Consider the following 27,886-nt stretch of genomic DNA (forward strand, 5'->3'; position numbering starts at 1 on the left):
CTCACCTCCCGCAGCCTCTCGCAGCAGTTCTGCTCCCCCATCTCGGCAGCTCTCTGGCTGTGCCCCGGGTGAGCTCTGCGTGACCCTGAGCTCCTTTGAGCTCCTTTGGGCTCGGGGCTGCTCTGGCCACTGCTGGGGGGTGGTGAGGGTGAGGGACCACAAGGGTACGTGTGGGACCGCGGGCTGCAGGGACCAGGCATGCAGTATCTGGTCTGAGACACGCAGTCGATGTGCAGGAGGTGGAAATGGGGCGAGGTGATGCTGCCCCGGTGGGGACGGGGTCAGAAAGTCATCGCTGCTGGTGCCGTGCCCATCTCGAGACTGCTGGTGACGAGTCCTGCCAGCCCACTGGTCTGGACTGGGAGAGCACAGGGGTGGCACTGGAAGGAGAGGAGAACTCCCACAGGCAGCCAGCACACGAGATAATATGGGGGGGGTCCCTTGTGCCGTGCAGCTCAGCCTCCTCCGGGCAGTGCCCCCAGCCCAGAGCCAGCTGCTGCTCCTGGGGCTTTGGTGCTGGGGTTTGTGAAGCCTGCCCAGCCCTCGGCACATCCCGCACCCACCCGCGGGCCCTGCAGGGATGGGTGCCACGCGGCACAGGGCAGGAAGGGGCAGCATGGCTTGGTGACAGGGACAGGGACAGGGCAGTGCCTGAGTGTGCAGGGCTTGGGCAGGTGGGGAGCTCTGTGGGGCACTTAGGGGCTCTGTGGGGCACTGAGGGGCTCTCCCTGCCTGGGCTGCGCTCAGCCTGGCACTGAGCACAGGGTTTGGCACTGCTGGCCTCATGAGGAGCAGATTTATGGATGTGGGGGGCCCCAGACTGCGAGGGGCTGGCAGGTGTAGCTGGGGAAACAGAGGTCTGAGAGCAGTGCTGGGAAAACAGAGACAAGAGATTTGGGAGCGCTGCGGGAGCTGCTGCGGTGCTGGAGCTGGCAGGGAACACCAAGGGCTGGCGGTCCCGGGGGCTTTGTCCTGGGGGGTGAGGATGGGCCCTGTGGCTGCCCCATCTGTGGGGGGCACTCCCTGCTGGGGGGCACACGGCGGCACCCTGAGACCTCTGTGCCAGTGCGAGGCGAGCATGCGGGGCCTTGCGGGGATAACGGGGCAGCTGGGGCAGGGTGAGTTGGGCTTCCTGGGCACCTGGGCTGGGACAGGGTTGCACCCACGGGGTCCCTGCTGCCCTGCGGCACCATACGGCTCCTCCTGCCTGCAGGTATCGGCCCCACCATGCCAAAAAAACCCATCCCACCCCTTCCTTCTGCTCTCTCTGCAGACACGCTTCGCTGCGGATGGCACCGGGCTCTCCGGGACGAGCACGGAGGGGCTGTCACCAGAGGCGGAGGAGCTGGAGAGGTACGGGGTCTGCTGGGCACATCGAGACCTGGCCAGGGCCAGGGACTGCTCGTGGGCATCTTCGTGATGGCTGGGGCGAATCTGGCACCGTCCCGCCTGGGTCAGCCACCGGGAAAGGGACAAGGGTGTCGCGGGCAGCTTCATCGCTGTCCCACCCAAACCGAGGGGTCCCTGGAGGGGACCCTGCATGTCCTGGCTGTGCCCTGTGCCCCTGCAGCCCTGCGTGTCCCGCGCTCTCTCCGCAGGGCGCAGCAGCGGGGCGAGGGGACGGAGTGGCGGCTGGAAGTGCACGAGCAGCTGCTGGCCCTGCGGCACTGGCTGGACGCCGTGGAGAAGAGGCTGCCGGAGCCGGGCCCTGCGCTGCAGGTATCGGGCTGGCCCCGGGCAAACGGCGGCCGGCAGAGCCAGGCAGGACCCAGCCCACGGTTCACGGAGGCTGGTGAGGTCTCGGTCCCCAAACGGGACAGTGAGTGCCTGGCTGCGGCTGGTGGGAACGGTGTGGCACTGCCAACCTCCCCCTGGCACCGAGGGACCAGGCAGGGGGCTGTGTCCCCATGGCGCTCACCCCGTGGCACGGCCGTGTCTCCGTACCCCACCGCCACCTCCTTTGGCTGCGGAGGGCTTGGAGCCTCGAGCCCCCGCTGGCAGCCGGTCCCTGCCACCTCCTGCCCCTGGCGCAGCCCCGTCCTGCGTCCCCTGCATCCAGCCAGGGCCGTGCAGCTGCGCAGGGAGGGCTGCACACGCTGCCCAGCCGTGTCCCCGCCGTGCAGCCCTGCGTGCCCATCTGCTCGCAGGGCCCTGCCAGCAGGCTGCGAGGCGTCCCCCCGGCCGGCACGGCCTTGGTGCGGGGCAGCAGCGGGAGCACCCGGCCGGCGGGGGCTGCCCTGGCCAGCCCCTCCTCGCGGCCCTGTGAGCAGTCCCCTCGCTGGCTCCTTTTGTTCTGGGGCTGGCCAGCACACGGGCTCCCCGCGCACACATGACAGCACAAACTGAAAGGGCCATTCATCGCGGCCCTGGCGCAGACAAAGCCGAGGCCGAGGAGAAACCCACCCAGCTCCCGGGATCTGAGGCTGCGGATTCCAGCCGCCCGCTCCCGCCGCTGCCCCGCGCTGGGCTCGCTCTGCCCGGGGCACCCGCGCCACCCCCAGCCCGTACCTGAGGCCGGGGAGCGTGCCAGGAGAGCTCCTGGCAGGCACGGGTCAGGCACAGCGAGAGGCTCCGGGAGGGAGCCGGGGTTGCTGCCCCCACCTCGGGGGGCCCCGGCCGGGCGCTCGGGGGCACGGGAGCCTCAGCAGCGTGGTGGCTGTGCCGGGGGTGCCCAGGCTCCTGCACACCCTGCATAGGGCTGCGTGGTGGGGGGCGAGAGCCATGCTGCAGGAGCAGATGGAGCTGGGTTTGGGGGAGCAATAGAAGGGTGCAGACCCCCCAGCCAGCTTCTCTTTGGGGTGCTCAGTGGGGCAGCATCACCCCCGCCAAGCACAGAGCCAGCACCAGGGGCTCAGCACCCTTGGCCAGCCCCCGGCTGCCTCCCCGTTGTCGTGGCTCCCCAGGGGGGTCCCGGAGCACCCAGGGAGGCCCCCTCCTCCGCAGGGCGCCCACGCACACCCCCAGCAGCGGGTGCTGAGCCCCCCGCTCAGCGGGAAGGCGCCGCAGAGCCCCGGGCTATGCTAATTCCCTGCCGCGTCTCTGGCAGCCGAGCAGACAAAGCCCCCGGACGCCTCCGCCCGCTGCTTTCAGGATTGCCCAAGGGACCCCATCCATCAGCGCCGCGACGCTGCCGGGGCCCCCCGAGGGGCACCCGCTCCTTGCGCGGGGCAGGAGCCCCCCGGCCCCGGGGTCGTGCCCCCCACGGGGTGGGCTCGGGCAGGCTCCGGCGCTGGGGCTGGCGGCACGGGCACCGCGGGCAGCAGCCGAGCCCCGACCCCCCCGGGAGCCCCGATCCCCTCCCGCACCCAGGGCAGCGGCGAGTCCGGCCCGGAGACCCCCGGGGGGGCGGGGGGCTCTGTCCTGGCACCGCCGCCCCCCTGCCCGGCCGCCCCCCTCCCGGCCCCCTGCTCCCACCCGAGACCCCCCCACCCCGGCGTTGGGGTGCGCGGGGAGGGGGCCGCGCCCCGGCCACCCCCGGGGGGGCCGCGCTCGGGACCCGGGGTCGGGCAGCGGCGCCCCCCTCGCCCCCCCCTCCCCGTAGCCCCCGTCCAGCCCGGGGGGGGCCGCGCACGGGGCCGGGTCCCGGCCCCCCGGGGCTCTCCCAGCCCGGTCCGGGGCCGGGGGCAGGTGCCGGGGAGGGGGGCGGTGGGAACGGCGCCGCTCCCCTCCCCCGCCCGGGATGGCTGCGAGGCCCCGGGGGTTTCCCCGGTAACGGCCCCGCCGCGGCTCAGCACGCCAAGGGTTAACGCGAGCGGCCGTATTGTACGAGCGGGGCGTGCGGCGGGGTCAGCAGAGCCGTGCCGAGCCGCGCCGAGCCGCGCCGAGCCCCCCGGGCCATGTCCCCGCGCCGGTGACCCGGGGCCCGTCCCCGCTCCGCGCCCCCGGCGCCCGTCCCCGCCCCGCCGCCAGGGGCCGGCGGCGCCCCCGGGAGCGGGCGGCGGGAGCGGGGCGGCCCCGGCCCACGGACACCGCGGGGTGAGTGCGGGGCTGCGACCCCCGCCCCGCCTGGGGACCCGCGGGGGGCGAGGGGGCGCACGGGGGGGGCGCGCCGCGGGGCCGGGCGGGGCGGGGCGCGAGGTCCCCGCGGGGTACGGGGGGTTTGGGGGGGTCTCCACGGCCTCCCCCGGGGACCCCGCGGGCAGCCCCGACCTGCGGGGGGCCGGGGGGCGCGCCTGGGGGTCGGGGGGCGCTGAGTGCGGGGTCGGGAGCGGGGTCCCGGAGCCCCCCTGCAAGGTGCAACCATGGGAGAGTGGTCGCAGGTGCCGTGTGTGGGGTCTGCGCCGTGCCGGGGGGCTCAGAGTGCACCCACGGGGCTGACCCCTGCGGGGCGTGCACCCTGCGTGTGCGGCACGCTGACCCCGCATGTGCCCCCGTTGCACGTGCCCGCAGCTGGCGTGGGCATGTTTGGGGCTGCGTGGCACCGCTGCGGGGTGCGTGCGTGCAGCGTGGCGGCGGTGCGGGGTCTGCGCCTGTTGCATGGCGTGCGAGGGGCTGAGCAGCATGGGTGCAAGCGCACGTGGGGAGCGTGGCCATGCTACAGGTGCACGCAGCAGCAGGTGTGTGCAGTGCTCCTGCGTGGGGCTGGGTGCTGCCAGGGGCTGGGCTGCAGCCGGGGGGCTGTGGGCAGGGGGCTGCGCGTGCACGCAGAGCCCCAGCAGCCAGGGGTCCGTGCCGGCGATGCGGGTGGGTGCACGCGTGTGTGCGCCCCTGCAAGCCCCCTGGGCGTGCGTGCACACGCGTGTGTGTGTGTGTGTGTGTGTGTTCCTGCACGCGGGTGCATGCCCGGCACCAGGCCCCGGGCGCAGGCTGCGCTGCGGCAGCGCCGGGCTGGGTCTGGCGTGGGAGGGTCCTGGCGGGTGGCGCGGGGGATTTATGGCTGCGGCAGGCGGGCAGGGGCCGGCGAGGCGGGGAGCTGCCTGCCTGCCGGGTGGGTGCTCCCGATGGACGGCCCCGGCCCCGCTCCCCCCCGCAGGTCCCCGGTGCTGCCTTTGTCAGGGCGCCGCAGACAGATGGCTCTTTTCTCCCGGCTCCGCTCGCCTCGGAGTTAATCTAATGGCACAAAGCGATGCTGGTTGGGAGCATCTGCCTGTCTGCGGGCGCCCTGCGCTGCCTCCCGGTACCTTTCATTTACATTTCTCTTAACGAGACGCGCATCTGCCAGGCAGGGATGCGCGCTGCCCGCCGAGAGGTGGCAAAGCCACAAGTCCCTCGGCGTCCCCGCCCGGCGCCATCCCTCTCCCCGTGACAGCTAGGGCTAGGTGACCACCAGTGCCTCATCCCTCTGTCCCCAGGGCCCTGGCCCTGTTGTTCGGGGGCTTTTGGGTCCCCCGGGACTGTGCAGGAATTCGGGTGGCAGCAGCATCCTTTGGGGCAGAAGTGCAGCTGGGAGCCAGTGTCCTGGGGTGCAGGATGAGGCCCCAGGTGCTGCAGAGCGGGGCTCGGCCGCCGAGCAGCCCCGTGGTGGCTCCGATAACATGCGTCCTCCTGGCTCGTTTCAGGCCGGGATTTGAGGTGGGGGCCCGGCGCCCGCGCCATGGGGAACTCGGTGAGTCGGCCCAGCTGCCTGGGTGAGAAGAGCCGGCGCTCAGAGGAGCTCCTCCGGGAGCCGCAGCTCCGGGACCTGGGGCTGGACGTGGGGCAGCCGCCCGGCGGGAGCGTCGCGGAGGCCCAGATGGGGCCGCTGGAGAAGCCGCCGGCGCCGGTGGAGAACGGCTGGAGCCCGGCACCTGCGGCTGGCCGGAGCGGGGCAGGCAGCCCTGTGCTGAAGCGCAGCCTCTCGGAGGTGGCGGTGCAGAACGGGGGCGCAGCCTGCGTCCCGCTCAAGGGGCAGGGAGAGGCGCGGGGCGCAGCCTGGACGCCCCCCCGGGCCGGCGCCCCCCGGAGCGCCTGGTCCTGGAAGCCCGTCACCACGCGGGAGGTGACAGAAGTGACGGAGGTGACGGAGACCATCGTGACGGAGATTGTGGAGGTGACCGAGTACCCGGCCGGCGAGAAGGGCGAGCCCCTGGTCACCCGGACGGTCACGGTGCTGACGGAGCGCGCGGGGGAGCTCGCAGCCGGACACGCGGATGCCCCAGAGGTGACTGCCGGGCAGGAGCCTCTCACCAAGGACGACGCCGTGCCAACCCTAGGCATGGGCTGGGGGGGCCCAGCACCCCCAGCCAGGTGCCAGGAGGTCGGAGCAGCCCCCTCCCCTCTGCCACAGCGGGTGGGGGCTCGAGCCTGCCCCTGGCGCCGTGAGCCTGTAGGGTGCACACCGTGCTGGGTGCTTCAGGGTGTGCGCTAGGGCTTTCTAGAGCTCTGCAGGCAGTGCCTGATCTTTTGGCCCCGAGGACCGAGAGGTCTGTGCAGAGCCCTTCCCCAGCACGGCTGTGCCAATGGGACCGGCAGGTGACATGGGGCCAGGCCGGGGGTGCTGGGGAGGACTCGGGCTGGGCTGGGTGCCTCTGTCCCAGCGCCGCCTCCGGGACTGGGCATCGCAGGGACCGGAGCACCCCAGCCCCGCGGCCGTCCCGAGCCGGGGTGGCTCAGCCACCTCTCTCCCCAGGTGTCCCTGCGGGCTGTCCCCGTCCCGGAGGATGTGGCAGGTACGGAGCGAGCCCAGGACACTCTGGAGAGCCTGCTGGCCTGGGTGGCAGACATGGAGGAGCTGGTGAGCAACCAGAAGCCGCCCTCCTCGGAAGTGAAGGTGGCGAAGGCGCAGCTGGAGGAGCAGAAGGTCGGCAAATCCCGGGCAGGTGCAGCCCTCCCACGCTGCTCTCCCTCCAGCCGGGGATTACAGGGCTGGGGGCTGGGGGCCGGGCGGCCCCCCCGGCACAGCTCTGTGCCGTGCCCCCTTCAGCTCCTGAAGCGGCTGCTGGAGGAGCGGAGGCCCCGTGTGGAGCACGTCCTGCAGGAGCGAGCGGCGCTGCCGGGCACCACGGCAGCAGCAGCCGAGGGGAGCAGCAGCCTGTCCAGCCTCGGGGAGAAGTGGGGCAAGCTGATGCAGGAGGCTGAAGCCAGGTGGGTCAGGGCCGAGGCATTTCTCAGCCTCCAGCCCTGTGTGCGCAGGAGTGGCGAGTGGTGCCATGCAGCTCCCCCGCCGTGCCCTGCAGCGGCAGCAGCACGTGCTCTCGCCACATCTGTGCGGGGTCAGCGGCTCTGTGCTCGCCCTGCTGTGAGGAATGGAGATGGAACAGGGCTGGGGCTGGTGCAGCCGGGCAAGAGCTGCCTTGCCCTGTGTCCCTGTGTCCCCATGTCCCCGTGTCCCCATGTCCCTGCGTCCCCGCTCCCTGGACCCTGAGCCCAAGGCGCCCGCAGCGTGTCCCTGGGGTGGACGGGGGGATGCCGGCCTCACCTCTCGCGGTTAGGGGGGAAGCTCAGCCCAGCTCACCCACCTTCCCGGCGCAGGTACGGCCGCCTGGAGCGGATCCTGCCGGCAGCTCAGAGCTTCCAGGAAGCCGTGGACTCCTTCCAGGAGTGGCTCGGTGCCACAGAGCGGCAGCTGGCCCAGCTCTGGCGTGCCAACGGCTGCGTCAGCCGCGTGCAGGAAGCCCACCAGCAAACCCAGGTCAGGGCGGGCACGGACACAGCGGGACAGGGCGCGGAGGGAGCCGCGAATTTGGGCACGGGGAGGGCTGGGACGGGGAGAGCAGCCGCTGCCACAGGAGCCTCCCTCCCAGGCCCTCTGCGAGGAGATCCGCGCCCGGCTGGCGGAGCTGGAAGGAGTCCTGGAGAGCGGGCAGCGGGTCCTGCAGATGGTGACAGGTGAGATGGGGACAGCACCACGTGGGGGACCGCAGCCCCGGGGCTCGGGTAGCGGGGTCTGTGGGGTACCCGCTGCAGTCCCAGTGAGGGCAGAGCCTCGGGAAGGGGCTGGCCTGGAAAGGGGGGCGGTGGAGATGCCCCCAGATGAGCAGGGTGAGATGCGCCCATGTGGAGCTGGGTCCCTGTGGATGTGGAGGGCCACAGGGTGGGGACAGGGAGGTGGAAGGGAGAGGTGCAGAGCTCTGCCCTGGGCTGTCCGGCACCAAGGCATGTCCCAGGGAGGTGGCAGTGGGGGCACCCCATGGTGCGGGGTGTCCTTGGGGCTCCCCGCTGGGCTGCCACTGACTTTGGGAGCACGGCATCGTGCGATGCCCGCCCTGCCTCGTGGAGGGGCACACGCATCCCATCAGAGAGCGGCCGGGGGGAGCCCAGGGCAGGGCAGTGGCAGCAGCAGACAGGCACTTGGTGGGGATGGGGGCAGAGCCAGGCCCAGGAGAAGCAGAGGAGGGGAAGAGCAGGATGTGGAGACCATCGGGAGGGAGGGCGTGCTTGCTGCAGCAGGTCCCTGGCCCTGGGGATGGTGCTGCGGTGCTGAGGCTGCTCGTGGCACCGCCGCAGGGGAGGAGGCGCAGCTGGCGCAGGAGAAGATGGAGTCCCTGAGGATGCGGTACCTCATCGTGGGCCAGAGCAGCGCTGACACCGTGCACCGTCTGGGGCAGACCCTGGAGGCCTCCTCCCGCGTGGGCACTGCCCAGGAGGACCTGGCGCTCTGGCTGGGACGCGTGGAGAAGGAGCTGGCCTCCTGGGACAGCCAGCACGGCGGCCAGGAGCCTCCAGTCAGCACGAGCGACAGGGAGAAGGTGCGGGAAATTGGGGCCCTGGGGATGGACCCTGGGGACCGTCCCCCTCTGTCCCCATCACGCAGACAGGGAAGGGTCTGGAGGGGAGCAGGGATGAGCCGTGCCGGGCAGCGGGGAAGTCCTGCCCTGACCGAATGCGCCGGGGGCTCTGCCCTGGGAGCCCCCCCGGTGCACAGCCAACAGCTCCCCTCCCTGCTGCAGTTTGAGCAGATCTTGGGCTCTGAGCTCGCCCACCTGGAGGGGCTCGGCGAGCGGCTGGAGGCGGTCAGCCAGGTCCAGCTGGACGCGCAGGCGCTCCGCTCGCAGCTCTCGGACCAGAAGGTGGGTCGGAGAAGCTGCTCAGGGCCACCGTGCGCCCTGCTCGTGCCATCCCCGGGGCTGGGGGCTGGCCGCTGTCCCCCCAGAGAGGGTCATCAGTGCTGGGCAGGGGGACAGCCAGCCCCCGGGGGCCGTGTGCCTGGGTCTGGCACGTGCAGCCCCGCAGAGCTGCCATGCGGCACCCACCTGCCTGTGTCTTGCAGCTGCTCTCTGCTGAGATCCTGCACCACCGCGGGCTGGCGGAGCGGCTGCTGGGCATCGCGGACCCGCTGCTGCGGTCCTGCCCCGAGCCCCTGCAGCAGCGCCTGCAGGTGAGCGGCCGCAGCGGGGCCGTGCCGGGTGGTACGGGGGGGACGAGGCCGGCTGTGCCGTGTCCCCATGCTGGCAGCGGGCACCCGGCGAGCTGTGTGTCTCTGCAGCCCTCGGTGCAGGCGCTGCGGGAGCGTGCGGAGCAGCTCTTCGTGCGCAGCGGGGCCTGCGCCGTGCAGCTGGAGCACGCCCAGTCCCTGCTCGCGCAGTTCGCCGAGGCTCACGCCGAGCTCTTGCCATGGCTGGAGGAGACGCAGGCCGTCGGGGTGCAGCTCTCCCCAAATGCCATCAGCTACGAGGCCTTCAAGGAGCAGCAGGCACTGCTGCAGGTGAGGGATGGGGAAGGGCAAAGGCTGGGATGAGCTCTGGCACCCCGTGGGAGTGCGGTGGGGAGGGCACCGGGGCTCAGCCCAGGACGGGGCAGGCAGCAGGCGCTGGTGGCTGAGCACAGAGGGGACGTGGGAGAGGGCAGCGCATGGAGCAGGAGCTTGGCCCCGTGCTCCCCGTCCCGTGGCCCCTCACGCTCCCACGGCCTCTCCTCTGCCACCAGTGCCTGCGGGAGGCGATCGCGGAGCACCGGCCCCTGATGGGGAAGCTGCAGCGCGTCTCCGCGCAGCTGGTGGAGCTGAGCCCGGAGCAGGGCGCCCCGTTCCAGCAGCGCTGGCAGGAGGCAGAGGAGCAATACTGCCGTGTCCGTGAGCGTGTGCGCCAGGCGGCCGCTGTGCTGGAGGATGCGCTGCCGCGGTACAGCCAGGTACGGCCGGCACGGGGGCTGGGTCCCCCCGAGCTTCCCTCCGGTGACCGGGCCGGTCCCGCTGCACCTTCCCCAGCTGACCGAGCGCATGGACCTGCTGCTGGAGTGCCTGGAGCGGCTGCAGAGCCGCCTGCAAAGCCAGCCCTCTGTCCGCGGCGACACGGCCCACCTTCGGGAGCAGATCCGGGAGAACAGCCTGGCCCTGGGCGAGCTGGAGAAGCTGGGGGTGGCCCTGGAGACCGTGCAGGCACAGGGCGCTGAGCTGCTGGCCAGCATGCAGGCAGCCAACTCCGACGCTGCTGCCAGAGGTGCTGGCAGGGGGTGTGGGAGCAGTACGTCCCCGTGTGGGTGCAAGGCCCCGCGTGGCGCCCCAGGCCGAGCCCCGTCCCTCTTGCGCCCCGCAGGGATCCAGGAGCGGACGGCGCAGCTGCTGTCCCAGTGGGGCCGCCTGCGGGGCCGCTGCGAGGAGCAGGAGCGCTGGCTGCGGGAGCTGCTGGCGCTGGCCGACCGCTTCTGGCACGGCCTCTCGGAGCTGGCCCTGACACTGAGCGACACCCAGCAGCTGGTGCTGGGCCTGGAGGAGGCTGGCGGCGAGCCCGAGGCCATCCGCACGCGGCTCCGCACCATGCAGGTACAGGGCAGGGGTCCCCAAGGGCAGCCCCGCGGCACGGGCAGCTCCGAGCCCCCTCCCCACCCACAGGCACTGCGGGAAGAGATCGACTCGCTGCAGGGCGAGCTGGACACGCTGGGCATCCTGGGCGTGGAGCTGATGTCCTCCTGCGGGGACCCCGACAAGCCCGACGTCACCAAGAGCCTGGATGATGTGAGCGCCCTGGCTGGGGGGCTGGGGGGCTGTCTGTGGTGGGCATGGGTCCGTATGGGGGGCGTGGGAATGGGACATCCTCAGAGCCGAGCCGCAGCTGCACCTTGGAGAAGGGGCAGGCGCGTTCCCAAGCCCCGCGGGTGCCCCTGGGCTGTGCTGCAGGGAGGGTGGGTGTTCCTGGTGTCCTTGCACAGGGGACGGTGTCCCTGGCACCCTGTGGTGGTGCCGGCTGACTTGCGCCCTGTGCTGGTGCCCACCCCCCCGAGCTCCGCGCGGTGCCGCTGACCCTCGCGCCCTGCCGCAGCTCTACTCCTCCTGGCACAGCCTGAACAAGGTGTGGACGGAGCGCTACGCCCGCCTCGAGGAGCAGCTCCAGGCCTCCGTCAGCTACCAAGAGACCATGCAGGTGGGGTGCCGGGAGGGCTGGCGTGTCCCGTGTGCAGGGAGAGGGATGGGGACAGCGCCTAGGGCCCCCCGCCCTCCTCAATGCCTCGGTCCCTCCGTCCCCAGCGGCTGTTCGAGTGGCTGGACGCGGCTGAGCTGCGCATCGCGGAGGAGTTCCTCGTCGGTGGGGACCTGGACATGGTGCAGCAGCAGCTGGCGGAGCTGAAGGTGTGCCGTGCTGCAGGATGCCTCCCCGGCCTGGGGTCGGGCGTGGGGAGCAGGGGGCAGGCGGGCGCTCGGGGTATCTCCTGGCACGGTGTGTTGGACAGAGCCGGTGCCCCCTGTACCTGCTCGTGGTCTGCAGAGGGTGGCCAGGACCTGCCCGGGGTGCCCAAATCCCTCCTGCCCGAGGTGCCCCGAGCGGGCAGGGCTCCTGGCTCTCCACGAGGAGGAGCTCTGGGCCCAGGTGCCCGTGCCAAGCTGTGCCAGGCTGTGCCAGGCTGTGCCAGGCTGTGCCAGGCTGTGCCGCGCCATTCCAAACTGTGCTGTGCCATGGCATCCTGTACCATAGTGTGCCATACTCAGCTGTGCCGTGCCATGCTATGCCATACAAAGCCTTCCCATGCTGTAGCGTGCCACTTGGCTGTGCCAACCATGCCATGCCATGCTGTGCCATGCCATGCTGTGCCATGCCATGCCATGCCATGCCTGGTGGCACATGGCTCCATGTCAGAGGGCCAGGGACCGTGTGCCACCACCCATCTGATGGTTGGACTCGATAATCTTGAGGGTCTTTTTCAACCTAACTGGTGCTCAGATTCTATGATCTGCCCCGCAGGAGTTCAAGCGGGAGCTCTACCAGTGCAAGGTGGACGTGGAGAGCCTACGGCACCAGGCTGGCCCCGGGGGGCAGGGGCAGGGGGACCCCCCGGCCCCGCTCAGCGACTTCCGACAGCGCTGGGACCGCCTGGAGGAGGAGATCGTCAGCCGCCAGGTGAGGGGGGCTCGGGCAGTGCAGGGTGGTCCCAGGCATGGGACAGGGCTGGGGTGGCAGCTCTGGGAGGCGGTGGTGGCGTGTGAGCTGGTGACCAGATCTGCCAGGAGATGGGCACAAGGTGAGAGCCGCAGCAGAGTGGATGTGTGGTGCTGCGTGGTGCATGGTGCTACGCGGTGCTGGGTGCATGTGGGCAGGGCTGACCCCACCGATCGGGTGCCTGATCCTGCCCTTGCCTCCAACAGCACCAGCTGGAGGCAGCTCTGCTGGGCCTGGGGCAGTTCCAGCACCAGCTGGAGGAGCTGCTGCAGTGGCTGTCCCACACCTCGGAGCAGCTGCAGGGCCCCACGCTGCTGCGCCTCGACCTGCAGAGCTGCGAGATCGAGCTGGCCAAGCACAAGGTGAGGGCGGCCGTGGCACAGGGCTCCCTGCACGCCCCATCCCGGGCTGCCCCCAGGCTGCTGGCTGCGTGCCTCCAAGGGGACCGGGCATGGTCCTGCCGTGGGGTCCCATCGCACTGTGTGGTCCCTTTTGAGGTCTTTCTGCTGCGGGGCCGTGTTGTGCCTCAGGGCACTGCTCCCCCCAGCTCCTGGCACTGCCCAGCCCATCGCAAGGCGTCGAGCCCCGGGGTGATGGTGGCTTGGCCAGGCAGGTCTGTGGTTCGGGGCGGGCGGCGTGAGAACGCGTCCCCTCCCGCGGTGACAGCATGGAAGGAGTGAGCTGTCTCCTTCCCCTTGCCCGGGCACGCTCGTGCTGTGCCTGCCGTCAGCAGGGTGCTGCGAGGTGCATGTCAGCCGGGGGGGGCCATGCACGGCAGGGTGGCCCCAGCCTCATCCATCCCCCGTCCTAGCCATGAAGCAGCAAATTTGTTGCCTTGCACCTGCCCCGTGCCACTTGGAGGACAAAAGCCCCTGCTCTGGGTGTCCCTTGCCAGGGTGCTCCCCAGTCCCCGTGCCGTGATGGCAGCGTTGGAGCGGGTGGGGAGGTGGCCCGGGTGCCCGGCGGGGTGCGAGGTGCTGGCCGTGATGGCCCCGTGCTGTCCCCAGGTGCTGCGGAACGACGTGATGTCCCATGCCCGCACCGTGCAGTCCGTCAACGAGGCCGGGCAAGGCTTGCTGCTCTCCAGCCTGGGGGACAGTGTGGAGGGGCTGCAGCGCAGCCTGCAGCAGCTCAACCAGCGCTGGGACGTGGTGCAGAGCGAGACCGAGAGCCGCCAGCTGGAGCTGGAGAACAACCTCAGCCAGGTGCAGAGCACGGCGGCCGCCCCCGCTGCCACGTCCCCTGCTCACGGAGGCAGTGCTGAGCCCCCTGCGCCTCCCCCCAGGTGCAGGACATCACGCTGGAGATCACGGAGCTGCTGCAGTGGCTGGAGCACGTGGAGCTGCAGCTCTTCTTCTCCAAGCCGGCGTGGGGCCACCCAGACACCACCAAAGAGAAGCTCGCCGCTCACCTGGTGAGCTCCCTGCGCCCCCCAAGCTGCAGAACCATCCCTGGGGGGTGCCCCCCCTCTGTCCTCTCCGCGCTGGGGTGCTGGGACCCTTCTCTGCCTCCTCCCCTCCCCAGATGGGCAGAGCCCCTCTGCTCCTCTCCCTGCCTGTCCAGGCCTCCTGGTCACAGCTGGAGCATTCTGCTCCCTGTCCCACTTGGGGCAGGGACGCGGGGCTCTGACACCGGGCTCTCTCGGCAGGAGCTGTGCAAGGAGATGGAGTCCAAGCAGGAGACGTACGACGCCGTGCGGGACCGTCTGCAGCGGCTGCTGGGCTCCTGCCGCGCGGCACGGCCCTGCAGCACCGAGCACAGCCTGCGCATCCTGGAGCAGAAGTGGGAGAGCGTCCACGCCGAGGCACAGGAGAGGAAGGTGCGTGGGGCAGGGGCGTGCTGCCCACCCGGGGGTGTGGACCCTGCCCAGCTTGGGGGTCTGCGGGTGCCCATCCCGGTCAGCATCCCCGCTGTGCCTGCAGGAGCGCCTGGCCGAGGGGCTGACCGTCACCACCGAGTTCCACGGCACCATGCAGGAGCTGCTGCGCTGGGTGGCGCACGCAGAGGAGCTCCTCAGCTCCCCCGCACCCCCCAGCTTCATCCTGGACACTGTCACTGTGCAGATCCAGGAGCACAAGGCAAGTGTGGCCGGGCTGGCAGGGCTCTGTCCCACCCGCAGGGGGACACCCCGTGTCCGTGGGCTGGCTTCTGGGGGCTGGGGTCCTCCGGAGAGGTCCTGAGCAGCACCGGCACTGGCACCATCAGGGGAAATCCCCCTGGGCTGCCCCCAGGGCTCCCCCCATGTGGCAGTGGTGTGGGTCTGCCCTGTGGTTCAGGGGCTTGCCCACGCACCCCAGCCACGTCTGGCTGCCCTCAGGCCCTGGTGAAGGAGGCAAACGCCCACGGGGAAAAGCTGAGCAGCCTGGAGGCCGTGGCGTCGCGCCTGAAGGACTTCAGCAGGAAGCAGGACGGAGCCGTGATCCAGAACCTCGTGCTGACGGCCAAGGAGCGGCTGGGCAAGGTGCTGCAGCACACGGCGGAGCGCGGGGCGGCTCTGGAGGAGGCTCGCAAGCGCACCAAGCAGGTACCCGGCCGGGGTGGCGAGGGCACGGGCCCTGCAGGGAGCTGTGCCGCGCTGCCCGTGGCTCCTCGGCGCTGTGCCCCGGCGCTGTGCGCCCTGCACGAGTCCCCTCTCCCTGCTGCAGTTCAGCGAGTCCCGGCGGCTGCTCCTGGACTGGATGGACGAGGCGGAGCAGGCCCTGGAGGCGCCGCAGGACACGGCCACGAGCCAGGAGGAGATCAAGTGCCAGCTGGCTGAGCACAAGGTGAGGGGCGAGCTGCCCTGCGGGGGAGTCCCAAACTGCCTGGCCAAGGGCAGCGGGAGCAGAGCTGGGGGCTGTAGAGGGGCTCCCAAGCTCCCAGCCCACCCTGTGCCACGGCTGGGCACCGTTCCATGTCTGCCTCAGGGGGTGCAGAGAGCCCCTGGGTGAGGGGCATCAGCAGCCCCGGCCACCCCGCTGAGCCCCGGGGTCCGGGCTCACCCCCCCTTGTCCTCAGGCTTTCCAGAGGGAGCTGCGCTCGAAGCGGCCGGTGTACGAGGCCACGCTGCGCAGCGGGAGGGCCCTGCGGGAGAGAGCCCGGCTCCCCGAGGACCTGCAGCCGCTGGAGGAGCTGCTGGGGGAGCTGAAAGAGCGCTGGGACGCGCTGTGCAGCCGGGCTGCCGAGAGGTCAGGGCACCTGCCCCGTGCCGGAGGGTGGGGTGGGGTGGGATTGGGGTTGGGATGGGATTGGGGATGGGATGGGATGGGATGGGATGGGATGGGATGGGATTGGGGGTGGGATGGGGATGGGATGGGATGGGGTGGGGTGGGATGGGATGGGATGGGATGGGATGGGATGGGATGGGATGGGATGGGATGGGATGGGGATGGGATGGGGTTGGGGGTGGGATGGGATGGGGATGGGATGGGATGGGGTGGGGTGGGATGGGATGGGATGGGATGGGATGGTGTAATAAATGGCTCAGTCTTCAAAATAGGACTATAATCAAAGTTTACAATTTATTAAAGGAATAGAGGTAAGCAAACAGTGCTGGGTGCGCCGGTAGTCTCCGCTCCACCAGGACGCACACCAGTTACATCAAGCAGCTGATTTTTATGCTCCTAGGCTGATACATATTCATTACTACTTCTGAAAAAAAAACAGGGTCATTATAATTAGTTTCTGGAATCCAAACCCTCCTACTGGAGCATGCGTATCAGTCGCCGGTGGTCCCTCGGGGGGTCTCTCGTGCTGAAGGCTCATAGTCTTCCTCCCTCTTGCCCTTCTCCTTTGTCCAACTTGGCTGGATGTCAGAGACTTGTGCAACATCCCCTGCTAGCTTTGTCTTTTAGTTGTTCTTCAGCTCTCCCCGTCTCCTTAATCTCCTGGCCAGATAGCAGAGACTTGCATCGTGTCCCATGCAATAGTCATAATAGTTAGCAGTTATTCTGAAACCCCCCAGATATCAGAGACTTCAAGGAAAAACCTACAAAAACATTTCCCTTCAAGCTCTCTATTGACACGAATTGCTAAAACATTCCTTTGCAAGATACAAGAATTACGTACATTAACCACTCTGTTTTTCTTAGACTTGTGCTTATACAATCCCAGGCACTCAGGGCTGTGGTTGCTCCCTTGCAGGCAGCACAAGCTGGAGGAGGATCTGCTCTTCTCAGGCAAGTTCACCGACGCGCTGCAGGCTCTCATGGACTGGTTGTACCGCGCTGAGCCGCAGCTCAGTGAGGACGTGCCCGTCGGAGGGGACCGGGACCTGGTCAGTGACCTGATGGACAAGCATAAGGTGGGTGTCCTGGGCCGTGCAGGGGGCTGCCTGCTGCGTCCTGGCCCCGTGGGACCCCTGGGGAGGGACAGCCCCAGGGCAGCCCTGGGCTCAGCACCAGCCCTGCCCGCAGCCCTCCATCACGCCGAGCAGTGCTGGGGTGCCCCACGCACCCCACGTACCGTGCACCTGGGGCACTTGCACAGCCACTGGGACCCCCGTCAGCTCCCACTCCCTCCTGCTCTCTCCCCCTCAGGTCTTCCAGAAGGAGCTGGGCAAGCGAGCCAGCTGCATCAAGATGCTGAAGCGCTCGGTGCGGGACCTGACCCGCGGCAGCAGCAGCGTGGACTCCCAGTGGCTGCAGAAGCAGATGGAGGAGCTGAGCACGCGGTGGGACCTGGTCTGCAAGCTCTCCGTCTCCAAGCAGGCCCGGCTGGAGGCTGCGCTCCGGCAGGTGCGGGTGGTGACCGGGGGGCTGCAGGGTCTGGGGCTGCAGCTGGAGCCCCCCATGGGAAGGCTGCACACGTCTGTGCATTGCGGGGTGCTGCATGGGGTGCACAGCTGTGGGTGGCCGTGCATGCAGGGTGCTGTGTGGGGTGCTGGGCTGTGGGTGGCCGTGTCGCAAGGTGCTGCAGCAGGGTGCCAGGTTGGGTGCTGCAGGCACCTGCTGGAGGTGCACGTGTACGGAGGGCGCCTGTGCACGAGGCAGAGTGCTGCACGGGGTGTCCTCCTCAGAGGGGATGTACCGATGGGGTCAGGGAAAGTTGTGTCCCAAGGAATGTTTGGGGTGAAGATCATCCCTGCTGTCCTGCTGTGGGGTCTCAGCACAGAAGCGGCTGTGCCGGGTGCCTCGTGGGCAGCTGCAGGGCTGGGGGCTCGCCAGGAGCGGGGGGCTGCAGGGTGGGCACCGAGCAGGTCCCGGGCTGTCGTGGCAGGCAGAGGAGTTTCACACCCTGGTGCAGTCCTTCCTGGGGCGCCTCTCCGAGTCAGAGAAAACCCTCAAGTACGGCGTCTTCCCCGAGGAGGAGGCGGCTGTGCAGGAGTGCCAGAACCAGCTGCAGGTCAGTGCCAGCCCCCACCTCCAGGCACATCTCCGTTCTTGCTCCAGGATGTCCCATTGCTTGTCCCATTGGGGGTCTGGGGCCCCAAGCACCCCGAGGCATGGAGATTTGGGGCCCCAAGCACCCTACACCCTTTCCCTGCCTGGATGCCTGGCTGGGTGGGAGCTGGTCCCAGCATCTCTGGGGTCTGCAGCGGGATGCGGGGGGCTGGGACCCCGCGGTACCACACTCTGTGTGCCCTCCCAGGAGCTGATGAAGTCCCTGCAGTGCCAGCAGCTGGAGCTGGAGTGCATCACCTCGCTGGGGGAGGAGATCCTCTCCACCAGCCACCCAGACTCCATCATCACCATCAAATCCTGGGTCACCGTCGCCAAGAGCCGCTTCCAGGAGGTGAGCTGTGTGCCCCGGCTCCGTCCGTCCCACCAGGGAGCAGCCACACAGCCCCACACAGCCCCCTACAGCCCCACACAGCCCTCCACAGCCCCACACAGCCCCCCACCCCAGGGCCATGCAGGGGAGCACCCACGGTCTCTCCAACCCCACTGGGCCGGTGGCTCATTCCATGCACATGAGATGGCGTCCCCTGGTCCCTGGGGAGCAGAGGCTCGGGGATCCCCACCCAGACCCCGCTCCCCCAGAGGCTCCCTGCTCTGTGGATTTGCAGAGAAGAGCGTTCCCAGTGCTCCCCGTGTTCCCAGTGCTCCCCGTTGCCAGTGCTCCCCGCTCCCATTCCTCCCGGTTCCCATTCCTCCCTGAACGGGTCTGTCCGGTTTGGCCGATCCCCGCACAAAGCCCTCAGTGAGCAGGGATCCATGCATCTGATCTGAAGGTGCCCCAGGGTGTGGAGCAGCACGTCCCGTCCCGACACCTGCGGGGCTGCCCTCACCCGCAGCCCCGCTCACCCCAGATAGCGAGGATGCTGCGGGGGCAGTGAGCACGTCGGCAGCAGCACGGCCCTGGGTACAGGCACGTTTGGCCACCACCCGCAGGGATGTGCTGAGCTGTGGTGCTCAAAGCACTGGTGGCAGCCCCAGGAGCTGCAAGGTCCCTGGCACATGAGGGGCAGAGCTGTCAGCCCTGACCCAGCTGGCCAGCGGGCCCCTGAGCCTGCCCCACGGGCAGGGATAGGTCCCGGAGCATCCACATTCTTGCCCCATGCTCCCGCCCCGTGGCACATAGGGTCCTGGAGCACTCATGTCCCTGCCCAGTGCTCCTATCTGTGGTCACTGGGGCAGCTGGACAGGGTTTTGTGCTCCTGCCCCACGGCAGGGCTGGGCCGTGGCTCCCCAGATGCAGACTTCACCCCCCTGCAGCAGTGCGCAGCTGGGGCTGCCGGCACAGTGCCACCACCGCGTGTCCGGCACCGCGCCACCGCCAGCCCCTGTGGCTCAGCCCCTGCCCCTTGCTGTAGGTGCTGAGCTGGGCGCAGCAGCAGGGCGAGAGGCTGCAGGCCCAGCGGGCCAGCCTGGCGGCCGAGCGGGAGGAGATGGCCCAGCTCGTCGACTGGATCACGGCCGCCGAGGAGGCGCTGAGCCTGCGGGACCAGGAGCCGCTGCCGGAGGAGGCTGAGCAGCTGGAGGAGCTCCATGCCCAGCACGCGGTGAGGGCCCCGCAGACAGCTCCCTGCCATGCCGGGGGCTCATCGTCGTCCCTGTACCCTCCTGGCACCGGTGGGAGTGCTCAGCCCCACCGAGGACCTTTGGGTGCATTCGTGGCTGCAGCCGGCACATGCACAATGCTGCGGCGCTCTGGGTGCATGCCTGAGCTGCTGCTTCCACTGAGAAGGATGCTGATGCAGGACTGTCCTGGGGCTGGTTGGTGGGTGGCCGCACTCTGGCTTCAGCTCCATGCTCCAGCTGTGCTGGCGGGTGGGGGGCACGCCTGGGGGCCCCTCTGGCACAGCCGGTGGGCGCTCAGCGCCGGCCTCCTGTGGCAGGTGTTCATGGAAGAGCTGAACCGCAAGCAGCCTGACGTGGAGAAGGTCACCAAGAGCTGCAAGCAGAAGCTGGCCACTGAGCTGGGGCCACCAGCCGCCCGCAGACTGGCCACACGTAAGAGCCCCTTTGCCCCCACGCTGCGCCCCGGACCCCCGGCCGTGCCCTCACCCCTGCCTGTGCTGGCTGCAGGGCGCCGCAGCGTGGGGAAGGCGCAGGGCGCTCCAGCAGTGCCACTTGGGGGGCTGGAGCCCCAGACGCCCCTCATGGCCCAGCTTCTGCACCGCTGGCAGCAGCTCTGGCTCCTGGCTCTGGACAGGCAGTACCGGCTGGAGACGGCCCTGCAGCGCCTGCGGGAGGTAGGGGCAGTGCTGCAGCCCTGGCTCGTGCCAGCAGCTCCTTTCCTGTGCATGGGTGGGGATGGCCCTGGGGTCAGTGGAACAGCACAGGCAGAGCCAGGAGCCTTCCCTGACCCTGTCCCCACATGTCCCCATGGGCAGGGGGTGACCCCAAAGGACCAGAGCCGGCCTCACTGGAGCCTGCAGCTCCCCAGTGCAACCCCGAGCTGGGGGTCCTGGGTCCCCTGCGCCCATCTTTGATGGGTCAGGGCCGGGAGCAAGCTGGTGGCACAGCATCGGGGCTGAGCCCCAGCACAGGTGCTGAGGTGGGGGCTGAGCGGCTTTCCTGTGACCACGCTAATTCCTCTGTGCCTCTCTGAGCTGGAGGAGTTTGCTCACTTCGACTTCGGGGTCTGGAGGAAGCGTTACATGCAGTGGATCAGCCAGATGAAGTCCCGGGTCCTGGATGTTTTCCGTGGCATCGACAGGGACCAGGATGGGCGCATCAGCCAGCGGGAGTTCATCGAGAGTGTCCTCTCCTCCAGTGAGTGTGCCCAGGACCCGTGGTGGGCTGGGACTGGCTCATGGGGCCGTGCCCCCTGGGACGGGGCAGTTTGGGAGCGGCGGGGGCAGGAGCTGACAGCCAGGCCCCCCCGGGAGGAGGACCCAGGCTCAGTGCCAGCGCTGGCTGCGCTTGGTACCGGGCTGCGCGGGGCACAGCGGGGCTGAGGGTCCCCATCCCTCCCCAGAGTTCCCCACCAACGTCCTGGAGATGAACGCCGTGGCGAGCATCTTTGACATGAACGGGGACGGCTTCATCGACTACTACGAATTCGTCAGCACCCTGCACCCCAACCGGGACCCGCTGCGCCGGACCGCGGATGCCGACCAGATCCAGGACGAGGTACGGCCAGGGGGCTGCGGTGGCACGAGGCTGGTGCCCTGCCATGGGCCTGACCCACACGGGCTGTCTTCCAGGTGAACAGGCAGGTGGCCCAGTGCAACTGTGCCAAGCGCTTCCAGGTGGAGCAGATCAGTGCCAACAGGTACCGGGTAGGTGCCAAACCCCCCCGCTGCCCCTCGCTGCTGTCACCCCCCGGCTGGGGGTCCTGGGCTTGCTCTGACACCCACGCACAGCCTGCACCGTGCTGAGGTCCCCCAGCTCCACGGCCTCTGCTGTCAGAGCCTTTGCAGTGGCGCAGAGAGGGCACGGGAGAGCCCCCCATGTCCCATGGGATCCCTGTCCCCAGGGGGACGTGGGACACGGGTGGCTGCCCCCTTTCCCACGTGCCTATGGCAGCAGCACCCATTCTGCGCCCCAGCAAGGAGCTCCTTCCCCTGCCTGTCTGCGGGGAAAACCCAGCATCTGTGCTGATGGAGGGGGGACCTGGTGGGCTGGTGCCAGGCACCGCTGGGTGCTGGGTCCTGCCCTCGTGCCCAGCTCCCGGCCCAGCCAAAACCCTCCAGAGCTCACCGTGCCCTCACACGCCTCTCCCCACAGTTCGGGGAGTCACAGCAGCTGCGGATGGTGCGGATCCTGCGCAGCACCCTGATGGTGCGGGTTGGCGGGGGCTGGATTGCGCTGGATGAGTTCCTGGTGAAGAACGACCCCTGCAGAGGTGGGCACGGCCGTCCCCGCGCCCAGCCGGCGCCCCGCGAGTCTGGGCTGTGTGCTCTGGGGTCTCACGGCCTCTGCTGTCCCTCCCCAGTGAAGGGCAGGACCAACCTGAAGATCAACGAGAAGTACCTGTCCCCAGATGCCTTCGGGGCCACCGCGGCCAAGTGCGCGGGGAACCAGTCGGCCCCCTCCTCCAAAGTGCTGTCCCCCAGCCGCTCCAACTCCAGCCTCAGCCTCTACAGCAGCGCCTCAGCCCCCAGCAGCCCCCTGGCCAGGAAGGTAAGGGCTGGGGAGCCCCGAGCCCCCGTCCTAGCAGCACTGACCCCCCCACATTACTGCAGCCCCTGTGTCTCTTCCCTCCCCAGTCGGTGCTGCGGAGGACGCGCTCTGGGGACCGGTGCCCCCGCTCCCGGGGCTCCCTGCTGCCCGACGGGGCCGAGCTGCAGTTCACCGCGGCCGAGGAGAGCCCGGATGTGGCACCCCCAGGTGAGGGCTGTGCCAACGTGGGGTGGGGGGCTGTGGGGCTGCTGTGGGCTGGGCAGGCCTGGGGGAGCAGGGGGGTGAAGCGTGGGGAGCAGGAGCCGTCCGGGAGGTGGGGGTCAGGGTGGGGGTCTGTCCCCCAGCCCCAGGAGCGAGGCAGCCGCTCCAGCCCTGCCCCTTCCTTTCAGAGCCGCCCGAGGGGTCCCCCCCAGAGCGCTGCAGCCCCTGCCGCTGAGCCCCCCCAGCCACCCGCCCTGTGCCCAGCACCCTTGGCCGGCCCCACTCAGGACTCTTCTCCCCGGAGGCCGCCCGCCACGGGGCTGAGGACGGCGAAGCTGCAGCCGTGCGCCCCACGGGTCTCCGGGCCGAGGGTGGCCGCCCTGCGCGCTCCGGTACCGCGCTGCGGCCCTGCGAGAGGGTGCCCACCGGCAAGGGCTGAGCTGTCTGTCCATCACTGACCCCAGCATATATGCAAGCGTCCCCCGACACACACCAAACCACCCCCAGGCTCTGGCTGGCACATCCCCCAGCCCCACCACCCCACCCGGCAAGGCGGGTGCCACAGTTGGAGCACCCGGGGCAGCTGCGGGCGGCCTGGATCATCGCGGTGCTGGGCTCCCCCAGGGCCCCGGTGGCCCCTGTGCCCCGGGGATGGCCCCCGCCTGTCTCCCCCAGGCTCCTGTTCTCTTAAGGCAGCTGCTGAGGCCCCGGGCATTTGGCACCACCCGGCAGGGAGCCTGCCCTCGCTGCCTGCCCGTGCCTGGTGAGAGGTGGGAGGTGGCAGGGTGCCGCAGCCGGGCGCCGGGGCCCCTCACCGGGTGCAGAGCCCCATTTCTGGTGCTAACCCTCACCCCGTGGGCCTGTGGTGTGTGCGCACCAGGCCCTGGCCACAGCTGTCCCCCGCCCCGGCAGGGCTGGGGCTGCCACCGGCGGGGGTCCCCGTGCCCCCATCCCGCCCGCAGCACCCCTCGGGTGGCGGGTCCCTGCCCTGCTGACGCATGTTCACCGCCACCCCGCTAACCGGACAGCAGTAGAGCTGAATGTAACCCTGGCCGGGGCACGGCCCTGCCAGCCACAATAAAGAGTAGATTTCTTTTTCTATAAGCACCCGGGGCTTGCTGCAGTCTGTCTGTCCGCTCACCCTGCTGCCTGTCCCTGCGCAGCAGCGCGGGGGGCAGTGCTCCCAGCCCCGTGCCACCGGCGGAGACGCGCAGCGCTGGGGACGAGGCTGACAAGCCTGGGCTGCCACCGCGGGTGCCAGCAGGCGCCGTGCCACGTTACCTCCTTTCTGAGGAAAGCGTTGCTGGGGTTCCTGCTGTGCCCAGCACCTCTGCCCAGGGAGGGGGGCCAGGCCTGTGCTGCGCCCCACGCCCATGGCAGGCATCGCCGGGACATGCAGCATCGCCGTCCCCGTGTGCCCGCTGCCCTCCTCTGGCCCCACAGCCTCCAGACGCGAGGTCCCAGGCCAGCACGGCCCCACAGTGGTGTTACTGGTCCGGCAGTGCCAGGGGAAGCTGGGATGGGGATGTGTCCTGCTTTAAACCAGGTTAAACCACAACAGGATGCATGGCTGCAGGACAGCATGGGCCTGGGTCCTGAGGCACTGCTCATGGTGGAGATGTGGCTGTGACCCCGCAGGGACACCCTGTGTGGGGACTGTCCCCTGGTGTCACAGCAGCAGAGCCCTTCCCTGGCACCTCTCTGTGTTGGGAAATGAGTCCAAGACCCCCGTGACCCAAGGCAGCCACAGCCCTCTGCTGATCTTCCAGTGGGGTCTGGGATTTGCCTGGCTGCCTCCTCCCTTACCCTGGTCCTGTTGGCCCTCATGGGATTTAGTCCCACTGTCCCCTAAAACTGCCTCTGCACTCATTTTTCCTGAACAAAGTACTTCTGCGTTGGACACCGCCAAAGGGGGACAGGTCTGGAAATGCACCAGTGCCTGTTCCCCATCCAGCCCACACGAAAGAGCCCCTGCAGCCCCCTGCCCATCACCGAGCCCCCCTGCGCCCCGCAGAGCAGAGCATCCACCAACGCACCCACATTGCTCCGCGCAGTGCTGCCGGCGTGGGCTGGGGCGGCCGACACGGATTGCACTGCACATTCCTCTGCCTGTGGAAATGGCATCCACCCCTCCCAGGCGGGGAACACACCCCGCACCACCGGCACCACCAGCCTGTGTCAGCCGCATCCAGGGCCCCAGGCACCGACTCTGGCTGGGACGCAAAGACAACAGGCGTGGGGCAGCGGGGGGAGCGCGTGTGGCCCCGCATTGCTCGTAGGGCTGGGCAGGCACCGGCACCCACAGAGGCCTGAGGAGCACAGGGACCCCCTGCGGCTGTGCCATCCTCATGGCAGCATGGTGACAGGGAGCTGACTGTCTCCTGCTGCCTGTCCTGCTGTGGGGGGAGCGTCACAGGGCTGCAAGCACATTGCCTTGCTTTGCTGCACAAGTGGTTCGTGGGGGCAGCGAGCGAGCGGGCAGCTGCCAAGTGCAGGGACGCAGCGCTGGAGGCTCAGCCCCGGATGGGCAGCACGGCCGGGCACAGGCAGCTAAACCCCCGCATCCGAGCTGTCCCGGTGGAGCTGGGTTGTGTGGGGCCCTCCTCATGTGGCGGAGCAGCCCTACCACCAGCAGGTCCCCACAGAGGGCCATGGGGATGCTTCCCTGTTCCCCAACCACCCCGGCACCTGCCCTGGCTGTGGGAACCCCAGGAGCAGGGTCCAGCCCCGTGTGCTCGCCCTGCACACCCCACACAGCCCCAGATGGAGCCAGCTCACATCCCTGGGCCCCATCCTGATCCTGCAAAGCCAATGGCCAGGCACAGGGACAGAATGCCCCTGGGGCTGGAGGCAGTGGCATGCTGGGGACAGCAGCTGACAGGACTCGGCTCATCCAGGACACGAGTGCTGGTGGCTTTGGTAATGCCAGGGTCAGTGTCTGCATGCCAGCCCTGCTCCTGAGCTGGGGCCAGTGCATGTGCAAGCCCGCGTGTGCGCCACTTTCATGGGCACGTGTGTGTGATCCCCCCACTCTCACCTACCTGCACAAGGCAGTTTTTGTGTGTGTGAGTGCAGGTACCTGGCAGCAGAGCCGCAGCAGATACCTCCTGGTGCTGAGCTCAGCGTCTGGCCTGAGCCCCGCCGCGTCCCAGCTGGGCACGGGCCAGCTCCTGCACACCTCGCCCCATCCCAGCCCGTCCCAGCTGCACTGCCCGTGCTGGTGTGCCCTTGTGGGGCCACGCTCCCTGCAGCTGGCCAGCACAGCCTGGCTGCCTCAGGAGAGGTGGCCCCGTGGGGCACACAGCGTGGTGCTGGCTGAGCACCTCCAGCACTGCTCCCTTGCTGCAGCGCCCTCCCCGCAGTGCCCACCAGCCTGCCGTGGTGGTCTCCTTCAGCTATCCCCAGCAGCTGAGGGGGTCCTGGCCACCCTGGGATCATTCCTGCACCGCTGAGCATCCACATCCCCATGTGCACGCCTCTGGGCTGCCCATGAGCTTCCCGTTGCCCCCAGCAAGCCTCTCTCTGCAGCCCGTCTGGCTCAGCAGCCCGGGGAGCAGGGGATTCACTGCGGCTCCTGGGAGCGAACAGAATCCTCCAGACTGAGCCACAGCCGCCCATGGGCCGGGAGAGGTGCCCTGGCTGGTTTGAGCCCTTTTCTTTGTTAGCAGCTAAGATGTTTTGGTTAAGCCACAGACGGTTAGTTCAAATGCATACGCATGAATTGCAACCACACATTACTGCTAATTACCGTAACCAGATGCTTTCCCCTGTGTTTGGGCAGCGTGCCCAAAAAAGCAAAAGCAAAACATTGTCGGCAGGCGTAGCAGCAGAACAACCTAGCACAGCCCAGCACAGTTCCTCTTCAGGAAAGCAAGGGGATGATCCCTGTCAGCTGCCTGGCCCCTGGCAAGATGTGTCTTGCTGTCCTGGCCCCTGTGAACCGTTCCTGGCCCTGTTGCAGCCACGGGGCCATCCTTGCTCGCAGCTGAGGGCAGCACAGCCTTGGGGAGGCCGTGGATGGGTCCAGGACCCCACTAGAGGCCAGCGGGTCAGCCTCGCCTGCGGGAAGCTCTGCGGTGACGGCACCACTCCAACATGTTGGTGCTGATCCCCCTGCAGAGCCAAGCACTCATCACTGTTTGCCTTTGGATTAAGGCTCCCCGGCTCCTCCTGGGAGTGAAACCTCTGCAACAGTCACTGGCAATGCCCATGTGGCCATTGGAAACCCACACTGGTTTTCGGCACACAGCCTCCTCCCAGTGTACCACCGTAACAGGGGACAGCTACGGAGCTGGCTGCTGGCCCTGCCAGGGGGAAACTGCATCCACTGCTGGTGCTGCCCCATTTGGACATCACCCTCAGCTGTGGGGCATCGCCTGCCAATGGCACCTGGGCCAGCCCCTCTCTTGGTGCCACAGTTCTGCTGCCCGGGGTGGGCCCGAGGGTGTTTGCAGTCCCGGAGCACTGGGCTCTGCACTGCTCAGGCAGCGGGCACGGAGCAGGTCCCTGCGTGGGCACACGGCTACACCGAGCACGGGGCTGTCTCCGCGTGGGGTGCAGCGCTGCTGCCACGGGGACCCACAGCAGGAGCCATCTCCATGTGCCTGCTGGACCACGCTGTGCCAGGAGCTCGCCCATCCAGCCCCGCGCCTGGATACCGGCAGCTCTCCAGACAACACACTCCTACACACCATAAACACCTTGCCCAAGCAGCACGTATCCGTCCTCCCCGGCACGGCACAGGGCTGGCACCAGGACGGGGCTGCAGCATGACCCCGCAGCGCCCAGATCCCCAGAGGCCCACCTCCCCGTGCCTGGTGCCTGATTACTTTTGGGGCCCACCAAGCACCCGTGGCCCCGGTGATAGGAGCAGGGGTGCGCAGGGTGGAGATGGGGAGCAGGGTGTGGGGCTGGGAGTGGGGTCCGGGGAAAGGCGTGGGGCTGGTGACGGAGGCAGAGGAGGGGTGCGCAGGTGACTCAGGCAGCAGTAGGGTGGCTTGGGCATGTTTGGGGCAGTGCGGGCTCCACCTGCACATCCTTGTCGGAAAACAGGATGAGGGCAAAGTTGGGGAGGGCAGGAATGGGGGTCCCCCACTCCCTCCTCAGCTGCCTTGGTGCCAGCTGGAAGCTGGGGTCTGTCAGCCCTGCAGCTGCAGCCCAGGGTGTGGACGCACCGCAGTGGCCAACTGGGCAGGGGACGGACACACGGCAGGGGACGGACACACAGCATGCACGGGGTGATGGGGACAGCAGGGGCTGCCATAGGAGGGGAGCTGGGTGAGAGCTGCCACCCAGATGAGGTGCTGGGGCATTTTAGGATTCAGTGGGAGAGTTGCTGGGGTCAGGGGTGGTTATGGGGCTGCTGTGAGATGGAGAAAAGGAGGAGAGGCTGCTGGAGATGAGAGCAGTGCAGGCACAAAGGCCCTGTTGTCTCTCCCCATTTCTCCCTCCTCTTCCACAGAGGGCACTGCCCAAGCAGGTGGTTGCCTGTGGGACAGGACCACCGATGGGCATCGTGGCCAGCTGGGGACCCGCATGCCCCTTGCCCTGCTCAGAGCATGGCCCACTCCTGCCCAAAGGGCACAGGGCAGGCTGCGGTGATGGGGCACAGGGACGCAGCCCAGCGGGGCCATGTGCAGCCAGACCACGGCAAGGGGGGCGTTGGGCATAGATGAAGCCGTGGGGAGGGCTGATCCATGAGCTTATGGCACAGGGCTGGGCTGGTGTGTCATCCCCAGGGGCGGGGAAGGGAAAGGTTTTAAACGCGCTCCAGTCCCCGGCAGGAAGCAGCGGTGAAAGCAGCGGGACTGCGGGCACCTGCCGGGCGGACCCGTCCTGCGACCACCGTGGGCAGGTAGGAGAGGTCCGGAGCAGAGGGGCCCAGCGGGGCACCGTGGGGCTGTGCCAGGAGCCGCGGCAGCCGGAGGCACTCGCGCAGGTCTCAGGCATGCGAGGAATGCGGCACTG

The 27,886-nt window shown here is 69.0% G+C and overlaps 1 protein-coding gene across 1 annotated transcript; it reads left to right on the forward strand.

Annotated features, from left to right (window-relative positions):
• The first annotated feature begins 1,228 nt into the window (after positions 1-1,228).
• Positions 1,229-27,858, forward strand: LOC311430601 (microtubule-actin cross-linking factor 1, isoforms 6/7-like). The gene is made up of 40 exons (XM_084507363.1): positions 1,229-1,353; positions 1,599-1,719; positions 5,499-6,079; positions 6,548-6,718; positions 6,842-7,002; positions 7,390-7,549; positions 7,662-7,746; positions 8,365-8,606; positions 8,808-8,927; positions 9,128-9,235; positions 9,344-9,562; positions 9,784-9,987; positions 10,064-10,295; positions 10,392-10,618; positions 10,688-10,810; positions 11,115-11,216; positions 11,321-11,422; positions 12,033-12,188; positions 12,434-12,589; positions 13,235-13,432; positions 13,513-13,641; positions 13,876-14,046; positions 14,150-14,305; positions 14,545-14,751; positions 14,873-14,992; positions 15,225-15,394; positions 16,350-16,509; positions 16,745-16,942; positions 17,424-17,549; positions 17,796-17,939; positions 18,961-19,149; positions 19,486-19,600; positions 19,676-19,842; positions 20,203-20,365; positions 20,571-20,725; positions 20,800-20,874; positions 21,323-21,440; positions 21,531-21,718; positions 21,805-21,925; positions 22,108-27,858. Exons 3-40 carry the CDS (start codon positions 5,534-5,536, stop codon positions 22,152-22,154), a joined length of 6,231 nt encoding a protein of 2,076 aa, XP_084363489.1. The 5' UTR covers positions 1,229-1,353; positions 1,599-1,719; positions 5,499-5,533; the 3' UTR covers positions 22,155-27,858.
• Positions 27,859-27,886: the final 28 nt, after the last annotated feature.

The sequence above is a fragment of the Aythya ferina genome (assembly GCF_964211825.1).
Source record: "Aythya ferina genome assembly, chromosome: 2".
In the NCBI taxonomy this organism is placed as follows: domain Eukaryota; kingdom Metazoa; phylum Chordata; class Aves; order Anseriformes; family Anatidae; genus Aythya; species Aythya ferina.

Coding starts and splice junctions, on each gene's coding strand:
- LOC311430601 (XM_084507363.1), top strand. CDS start 5,534: ATGGGGAACTCGGTGAGTCGGCCCAGCTGCCTGGGTGAGAAGAGCCGG. Junction 7,747..8,364: donor GGTCCTGCAGATGGTGACAG/GTGAGATGGGGA, acceptor GCACCGCCGCAG/GGGAGGAGGCGCAGCTGGCG. Junction 21,926..22,107: donor CCCGGATGTGGCACCCCCAG/GTGAGGGCTGTG, acceptor CCTTCCTTTCAG/AGCCGCCCGAGGGGTCCCCC.